General features: G+C 35.9%; 1 protein-coding gene across 1 annotated transcript in view; it reads left to right on the top strand.

The window, feature by feature from the left end:
- Positions 1-10,057, top strand: part of LOC107571716 (CUB and sushi domain-containing protein 2-like) — a 122,907-nt gene that overhangs the window by 64,473 nt on the left and 48,377 nt on the right. The window contains exons 27-32 of the mRNA XM_016258052.1: positions 1,821-1,925; positions 2,048-2,166; positions 3,989-4,058; positions 5,802-5,918; positions 6,240-6,449; positions 6,657-6,845. Coding sequence (XP_016113538.1) covers positions 1,821-1,925; positions 2,048-2,166; positions 3,989-4,058; positions 5,802-5,918; positions 6,240-6,449; positions 6,657-6,845 — 810 coding nt within the window. The remainder of the gene's footprint in view (positions 1-1,820; positions 1,926-2,047; positions 2,167-3,988; positions 4,059-5,801; positions 5,919-6,239; positions 6,450-6,656; positions 6,846-10,057) is intronic.

The raw sequence follows: 10,057 nt of genomic DNA, 5'->3' as shown, positions 1-10,057 counted from the left end.
GATGCAGATTGGGAGATTTAAGAGAGATTCCTCTACAACTTACTGCCCATATTTTTCATCTTCTCTGTTGTCTGTAGGGCTTGGTGATATTTATTAAATGCATTCAAATTTTATGTAAAAATATTTATGGATAAATATTGATGTTTAGTACTATGCATTGCTAAACTGCTGCACATAAATGAAATGATTAAAAAAAAATTGTAAATCTAAAAAAAAAGGTTATTTAGTCAAAAGTGTGGAAAATATGCCTTGATTATTTCTTAACTAGATTTTTGCCATACTTTACTTTTTGGTTATACAGTGCATTTCTATGATGGTTGAAATGATAGCTCCCCTTATTGAGGAAAAAAAAAGAAAAAAATCACCTTTTCATGCCAATTTGGATAAAACGCTTATGCATTAAATGCCTAAAGACACTGCAGAACACAAAGTAAATGCAAAGACATCGTAAAATTTGATATTCAGACAGTTGTTTTGTGTTTTATAATGTTTTGAAGCAGAAATGTCTGTTTACTTGCCTAGTGAAAATAAATGCATGATGTTTGGTTGGCAAATTTAATTTTATCCCATCTCATATAAGATATGCATGATGTAAAATGTTGTATGCATAATATAAAAACCTCCACATTATTTCATAAATATCTTAAATGGCCTGCCACAATTCCATGCCTTTTCAACTGAACTAACAAGTGCCATATTCGATATGCTTATGTTTTATCATATGCAATTTTCACAAAACAAAGGAAAGCATATAATAAAATTAGCTCCATAGCTGTTTTAGTATAATTTGTCTACTAGTATGTATTAAGGTGTTGAATTAACTTTTATTTTTATATACTTATATATATACAAAAAAAAAATAATAATAAAAAAAAAAATATATATATATATATATATATTTTGTTATATTAGTGTGTTATATTTTAAACACAATATTGTGTGTTTTTGTTCAATTTGGCCAACGAAAATATATCCTATAAAGCCACTGCAGAACTGTTGTGTGTCTGTGAGCAACACAGCGGTGTTTAGTTTTGAATGAATCCGCTTTTTGAACGAATTATGTGAAACAATGATTCAATGGTCCATTCATAAAGTGAGCCCTTTTCTTCATTACTGAATTAATCTGCCGTTTGAACGAATCGACTCATAAAGACATTTACCGCCACCTGCTGGTAGTTTTAGTTTCTTCTTTAGAGTATCATTTAATTTATTAAAATAATTAATAAATAAAAACATTAAAGGGATAGTTCACCAAAAATAAATGAGATATTTCTCAAATCATCTTCTTTTATGTGCTATAATTTATGTTAGGCCATTGTAGCCTAAACATTTAACAAAATAATAGCTTTAAATTATGTTTTGAGGTTATTTTCCACAGCCAAATTTAGTTTGCAATTTAATTAGATTAATCGCATCACCCTGTAATTAATTAGATTAAAATTTTTAATTGACTGACAGCCCTATTTTTTTTGTTTGCTTGCTTTTATTTTGTCTTTTTTTAGTATTGAATGTGTTGCTTTATTTTATTTTATTTGACGCTTTATTAATTCATTTTTATTTCATTTTACAGGTACTATAGCTTTAGTAATTGTAGTTAGTCATCTTAAACTTACTATATTTCAGTTAGTTGCCAAGGTTTTTCATCTTATAATCTTTTCAGCTTTTTTAACACTGGTATTTTAATCATTTTAGTTTTAGTTAACAATAACGATGTAAAGTGTACAAAGTTTAATTGCCACTATCAGAAAAAAACAAAAAGGCAAGGACACAGTGATTCAACTACATAATCACAATATGCTAAAAGCTTCGTTATTCTACAGGCACAACCGTCCCAGCCCTCCTAAATAGCACCTCCAACCAGCTCTACCTGCACTTCTTCTCAGATATCAGCGTCTCTGCAGCCGGTTTCCGTCTGGAGTACAAGAGTAGGACATCTGTTGCGCGTCCTGTGCATCTGGACTACACACTCATCAATAAAAACTCAACTAGCTTTTTCACTCAGCTTAATTCCTCGTTGTTTGTCATGTTTTGTTGTTTTCTCTCACAGCTGTGTCCCTCACTAGCTGTCCTGAAACGGTTGTACCCATGAATGGCTTCAAAGTGGGTGAGAGATTACAGATGAACAGTGTGATGTCCTTCCAGTGTGACCCTGGATATACTCTGCAGGTGAGACGGAACTTGCCAAATTCTGGACAAAATCGTGGTTGTTTCAGGACACCGATGTTACATTAGCCATCAAGTGGCATCCCAACACTATTCCAAAATAGTTTATTGTACAAAGTACCAAAAATGTCCTTAAAACGCTCTCGGTAGCAAATAATTAACTGCTCAAAACACAATGTGGTCAGAGGAAACCATGATTAGCCTGGATTTGGGAGCGTGTTATGCAACCTGTCCATGTTGGCAGCTGCTTAATTTGTCAAGCTTTTCAACATCGTTTTTCACCAAATTAGCACAGAGTTTAACATTTTACATCAACAACAAAAGATGTTCTCTTGGGAAACCTATTTATTTTTCTCTGTGGACTATTTACAATTATTTACTGGTAGTATAAAGTGTACAAAGTTTAATTGCCACTATCAGAAAAAAACAAAAAGGCAAGGACACAGTGATTCAACTACATAATCACAATATGCTAAAAGCTTCGTTATTCTACAGGCACAACCGTCCCAGCCCTCCTAAATAGCACCTCCAACCAGCTCTACCTGCACTTCTTCTCAGATATCAGCGTCTCTGCAGCCGGTTTCCGTCTGGAGTACAAGAGTAGGACATCTGTTGCGCGTCCTGTGCATCTGGACTACACACTCATCAATAAAAACTCAACTAGCTTTTTCACTCAGCTTAATTCCTCGTTGTTTGTCTTGTTTTCTCTCACAGCTGTGTCCCTCACTAGCTGTCCTGAAACGGTTGTACCCATGAATGGCTTCAAAGTGGGTGAGAGATTACAGATGAACAGTGTGATGTCCTTCCAGTGTGACCCTGGATATACTCTGCAGGTGAGACGGAACTTGCCAAATTCTGGACAAAATCGTGATTGTTTCAGGACACCGATGTTACATTAGCCATCAAGTGGCATCCCAACACTATTCCAAAATAGTTTATTGTACAAAGTACCAAAAATGTCCTTAAAACGCTCTCGGTGGCAAATAATTAACTGCTCAAAACACAATGTGGTCAGAGGAAACCATGATTAGCCTGGATTTGGGAGCGTGTTATGCAACCTGTCCATGTTGGCAGCTGCTTAATTTGTCAAGCTTTTCAACATCGTTTTTCACCAAATTAGCACAGAGTTTAACATTTTACATCAACAACAAAAGATGTTCTCTTGGGAAACCTATTTATTTTTCTCTGTGGACTATTTACAATTATTTACTGGTAGTAATGCCAAGGTTATGTGTTCGAGGGGGGGGGGGTAACTGGTAACTTTAATGGGTTTGCTGATGCCAGGCTTCCTGTTGCTCTTTTACATTTTCATTACCTGTTGCTGATACTGGCTTGATTACTTACAAATTGCATGATGAAATTTGTAGCAAGTTACATGGTCTGTTACATTACATATATTAGGTAAAATAATCTGACTACTTTTAGATTACTTTTGGATTACTTTTGACCTGAAAAAAGCTGGTCTGTGTATGCAAAACTGGAGGGGGGGACTGTGAAATATAATCATAATCTATAAGTATTTTACATACTGTATAATCAGTTGCTACCTCGCACTGCTTGTTGGTCGCTGCTGCTCGGGACAGTGTGCAAACCTGACAGCTATTTCAAGACCGTTTGAAATTAGTAGTAGCATAGACTTTGTTCAGACTAGGTGCAGACTTAAAACAAGGAAAGGCGATGAGCTTCAGAACTTGGCTTAAGAAAGCCAAAAACCTTAGGGGAAAAAATTGATGGTCAGAATGTGGCCAGAGTGAATACTGAATGAATGAAGGAAAGACTGAAAAACAACAAAATATTTCTTATTTTTATTTTTCTATCTTTGCAGGGAGTCTCCCATATCTCTTGCATGCCAGGGCCTGTGCGCCGCTGGAACTATCCGCCTCCTCTCTGCATCGGTAATAACTTCTGTCATCTTTTATTCATTTATTTCTTTTCTAAATCCTGGCTTCTGCAGATTTATGAGTTCAGATCTACCACAGAGTCCTGAATGGTAAAGAACTACACGGGGACTTGTGTCCGTGTGTACAGCGGCCCCAAAACGTACTCGGGCACTTAAGCCACATTTAAAAATTTATGAATTTCATTGCATTAGGTAACAAATGAATCAAATAAATGATGCTACAGTGTTTCACAGAACTAACTGAGCAAGGTTTGCTGTTATTGCTTTTATCTACCACATGTGTAGTTCATCTCATTCAACTATGAACAGGATCCCATCTGACAAGTGCACTTGTGCCATCTTTCTTTAAAAATGCCATTTGGTTTGTTAATTGACTCTAATGCAGTGAAAAGAGCAGGGATGAAGAGTCTTCACATGATCAAGATAATAGCATCATGTGTTTCTTGAGAAAACCCTATAGTGTCCTATTAGGTCCTTATTAGTTCCATCTCCTGTTGTGCTTGGCGGAGATCTTGAGATGATTCATGGCTTGAACGGTCATCAGCAGTTTCCTGATTCCTGCTGCTTTTTCAAAGGCACAGAGCACATTTTCAACCCCTCCATTCTATATAGACTCCATTCAGGATCTGAAGCTTTGTAAGGCTTCTCAGCACATCCATAGAGTCTCTTTGAGTCCAAAGCCAGGGCTTTAATCAGAGTGATATTTGAATCAATCAGTTGTTTAGACTCAAAGCCTCGAGAGGAGGAGGAGGGGATAGAGCATGCGTTTTCACTGATATGAGAAGATTGAAGGCTACAGAGGTGCTCGAGTGGCCTTTGATAGCTTTGGGAAGTGAGTTGGCTTTTTTAATAAATGAAAGACTTGTTTTCCCTATGATGTCAATAGAAAAGCTAATGTGTTACATTTCTTTATTCGCCACAAAGCTTTTAGGGTCACTGCACGAGGTAGACGGCATTGCTAAGCAACGTGAAACGTCAATCGACTTGTAGCCCACACAGGTTGCTGTAAATATCACAGAACATTGCATGTTTATATCCTCTTTCCCTATAGATATTTTATTTTATTATTTTAAAATTAAATTATATGATTTACATTTGCATTTATTTGAGTTGCAATGAAATTTAAATTCAAATCTGAGTTAAATTAAAAGAATCTTGGGCTTTCGTATTTTTTTCTGCTTCCATTGAAAGCAGAAGATTAATGTTACAAACACACACACACACACACACACACACATATATATATGTGTGTGTGTGTGTGTGTGTGTGTTATATATGACAAATATATAATGTTACAAACATAATAAACATTTCTCCGTTTAACATATTTAAAATCCATGCCATGTGTATCTCTTATTACATTTTGTATACAAATTAGATTTTGTGTCCCAGACTTTCGGTGTGCTCTTAGAATTTTGGATCCCACTATATATTTAGCAACTATAAAAAGCCATGCTGGCTCACCAAAAAAAGACAAGTTCATTTGCAGGTCAGTGACAGCAATTTTCACTTTCAGTCATCTGCCATAAATATATACATATATTCTCACCAATCAAAAGGAGTGGAAATAGCCTATTGGTCACCTCATATTATTCTCTAATGATAGCCTGACAGCTGTCCGCTGTTTGTATTGGTCTTTAGAAGTACTTGAACCTTGAGCTCAGCAGGTTTATACCACAGCATGTGTTTTCTACAAATGAATGTTTCAAACAATGTCCTCGCCATTTTTTCTTTTCAGCTCAGTGTGGGGGAATCAGAGAGGAGATGGAAGGCACCATCCTCAGCCCTGGTTTCCCAGGAAACTACCCTAGCAACAGTGACTGCACCTGGAGGATTTACTTGCCAGTCGGTTACGGTGAGGACACAGCAGAATGAACAGATGCTGTTTGAAAAGAGTTTGCTGGTATTGCCAGTGAGATGTAGTTTAAGATGACTGGATAAAACTGGTAATGCTAACTATGATATTTAAATGGTATGTTACTGAATTTTACCAGATATTGCATCTATAAGGAATCAAATTCCTACCCTTAAGTTATTAGAACCAATCACATTTTTAATATTTAATTTTTAGCATAGACCATTCATGCACATTAGCTGGACAAGATTTAAGCTAAATAAGCTAAATTGTTTATTCCATTGATTTTACCAAACACATCTTGTTTTATCATCCAAACAGGGGCTCATGTGCAGTTCTTGAACTTTTCCACTGAGGCCAACCACGATTTCCTGGAAATTAGGAATGGGCCTTTTGACACCAGCACAGTGATTGGCAGATTCAGTGGGCAGGACTTACCACCATCTCTTCTAACCACTTCCCATGAGACTACTATATATTTTCATAGCGACCACTCTCAGAATAAACCTGGCTTCAGATTTGATTATCAGGGTAAGGAAACTAAAAAATAAAAGCTGAAAATTTTTTGACCAAGTTTTTTTTTTGATGAAAGTTGATTTCTTTGAGGTGTCACATAAGATGCACTCGTCATGTCACAACAGATGCATGTGGAACTGGCATTCTTCTAGCAGGTTAAAAAATAAATCATACATTTTCTTCCCCTTGTCTTTCATCTATCAATATGTCTGTCTTTTCCAGCATATGAACTTCAAGAGTGTCCTGATCCTGAACCCTTTCACAATGGTGTGGTGGTTGGGGCTGGTTATAATGTGGGTCAGTCCATCTCCTTTGAGTGCTATCCAGGATATCAGCTGATGGGACACTCCATTCTTACCTGTCAACATGGGACTACGCGCAACTGGGATCATCCGTTTCCTCGCTGTGAAGGTACAACCCCCTCCATTTCCTCCCCCACATCAGTAAACATCTGGTATGCTTATTTGCATTCTGAGAGGACAGTTTTTATATAGTAACTAACCTGGTTTTATGTCAAATGTATTAAACTATACATTGTCAATGTCATTACACATTTGAATAGGACAAATTTCATTGATTGAAAATAAATGCAAGATTTAAAGTTGTTGTTCACCCCAAAATGAAAATTCTGACATCATTTAATTACCCTCACATCGTTCCAAACCTGTTTGACTTTCTTTTTCCCGTTGAACACAAAAGGAGAGGTTTCACAGCATGTTCATGCTGCTCTTTTTTTTTTTTACAATGCAAGTGAATGGTGAACAGCGACTCTCAAGCTTCACAAATAGCAAGAAGTAACAAAAAATAGTCTATATATAAATAATTAACTACTAGCAAATACGGTATTATGTATATTTAATTAATAGCTTTGTTCTTCCCATCGTCACTCCTGCCTTGGATGTGTGGTCAAGGAGGGCAACTGCACATAAATCCAAATTCTTCACTGTAAACCATCCCTACAGACTCAATGACTTCTTTCTAACATCTCCTCCAAGGGGATGATGGGAAATGAATCGAGTTCATCATTGACCCACATTCTCATGCTCATTTTTCTGTTCATTCAATGAGTTAATTATGCAGCGTGTCATGAGGAAACATGCACAGGGGATGCTGAATGCTCGTGTGAGAATAAAGATGATCCAGGTAGGTACTCAAGAGGCTGACATAGCATTTGCAGCCTCGTCGCCTCGTTCAAGCGCCAGTGCTTTGCCCAGTGCTGCTGCACAGGTGAACTCGCAAATAGAAACACACATTATTCATCCACTTTGTCTTATAATAATCCACACAAAGAATATCTTAGTATCAACCTGGGCCTTGTTAAAACACTCTTGCACTGTGCATAATTGAATTTGTAGTAATCGAGAGCTCTGGTGTGACAGAGTGAAAAAGTGAAGAATAGATATGATGCACTACACTCCCATGCGGTGTAATATGCACACTGTCAAGACCAAAAGATGAAAGATGGGACTCTTTTGTTCAGCTTTTTTTTTTTTTTTCCTTTCTTTTAGACCATCTCAGGTGCTATGGAACGATATTCCGGACAATTTTCAAATAGAATTGCAAATTGTATTTTCAATTGGGTTGTATATTCAATATGTGGACGCATAAATTGTGACATAATCCAAATGCAATTGCAAATCCTGCATTACCGTTTGCATTTTCGCTTTCGCGAACGCACAGCGACGGCCAAATTTCAAATGAAAAATCAAAGTCCATTTGCAACTGTATTTGCCATGTCTTAGGAGTTACGAGCCTGTCATATATAAATAGCAATATTAATTACCAGTCTGCTTTTTCACTCTCGCGGTGTCGCGCATGTAACCTGCCAAAACTCAAATGGAATCACAATTCCTTTTGCATTTGAATTTCTGATGTCTACACCGAAAGCTGTCAATCATCGTCAGGGGCGGGACTATACTAGGGGGCGTGTTTGTATTGGGAGATGACGTCACTCACAGACGACCGTGCCGAATGCTCTGATCAATGGAGGTAATCGGTAAAGGCTCCGTTAAAGGCAGCTACCAATCAGTTTCATACCTGTGTAAACGAACAGACAGTGCAACCTTCTTGGCACAATACATAATTCTGTCTTTTTTACCCCAAATGTAGCGATTATCCCCTGCTAACAGCGGGAGCCACAACGGTACGCACAATAGGTCAATATTCACTATTAACCAAACGCTTTTCACCTGTCTCAGCATCTCTCACTGTTTAGTGTAAACTTACTGCCTCAAGACCTTTTACCGTTTGCACTCCACTTGATGCACTTAAGCAAACAAACAGAGCAAATCTACACGTATTTGTCACCTATATCTTATTCCTATCTATAGCCTATGTGCACCTGCCTCAAGATCTCTCAGTCTGTTTACGATCTGATAGATGCATGTGACTTTTTGCAATTGCATTTGGATTGTCACAATTTATGCGTCCACATATTGAAAACGCAATTGAAAATACAATTTGCTATTCTATTTGAAAATTGTCCGGAATATCGTTCCGTACTTTAATGTTTCCTCCTATAATATTTAAGTACCTCAGAAAAATATTATTCAGCTTTAGTGGACGCTTAACTGGTAAATTACATTTCTGATAGGTTGTAAAGGCACAGCTAGATTTTTATAATAGCTTTTAATACTGAAAAATCAACAGACAATGGATATTTTCAAGCATCCTGATTATTTAGAATTGTATCATTGTATTCATAATAAACCCATAGCATAATACGTTTAAAGGCTAAATTCAGCCAAGGCTGACTATCAGTCAAAAGTTTTTGAACAGTAAGATTTTTAATATTTATTAAAGAATTATCTTTAATATATAATATTTAATTAGGCTCACCAAGCCTGCATTTATTTGATCCAAAATACAGCAAAAGCAGTAATATTGTGAAATGTGTTTACTATTTAAAATAGCTGCTTTCTATTTGAATATATTTAATATATTGAATATATTTAAAATGTAATTTATTCATGTGATCAAAGCTACATTTTCAGCATTATTACTCCAGTCTTCAACATGATCATTGTCACATGATCCTTCAGAAATTATTTTAATATGCTGATTTGCTGTTTAAGAAACATTTTATTATTATCATTATCAATATTTAAAACAGTTGAGTTTTTTTTTCAGGATTCTTTGATGAATAGAAAGATCCAAAGATCATAATTTATCTTAAATAAAAAGCTTTTGTGACATTATACAATATACCATCCAAAAGCTTGGAGTCAGTATTTTTTTGGGGGGTTGGGTGGAATTATAGAAATTAATACTTGTATTTAGCAAGAATGCTTTAAATTGATCAAAAGTGATGATAGGTGAGGTTTCTATTCCAGATAAATGCTGTTCTTCTGAACTTTCTATTCATCAAAGAAACCTGAAAAAATTCTACTCAGCTGTTTTCAACATAATAGTAATAAATGTTTTTTGAGAAGCAAATCAGAATATTGGAATGGTTTCTGAAGAATCATGTGACTGGAGTAATGATGTAAAAAATCAGCTTTGAAATCACAGGAATAAATTACATTTTAAAATATTTTCAAATAGAAAAGTAATTTTAAATAGCAGATATATTTCACAATATTACTGTTTTTGCTGTACTTTGGATCAAATAAATGCAGGCTTGG

This window comes from Sinocyclocheilus grahami, unplaced genomic scaffold, assembly GCF_001515645.1.
Source record: "Sinocyclocheilus grahami isolate Dianchi unplaced genomic scaffold, SAMN03320097.WGS_v1.1 scaffold1640.1, whole genome shotgun sequence".
NCBI classification, from domain to species: Eukaryota; Metazoa; Chordata; class Actinopteri; order Cypriniformes; family Cyprinidae; genus Sinocyclocheilus; species Sinocyclocheilus grahami.
This window is presented reverse-complemented; position numbering and strand designations above follow the sequence as displayed.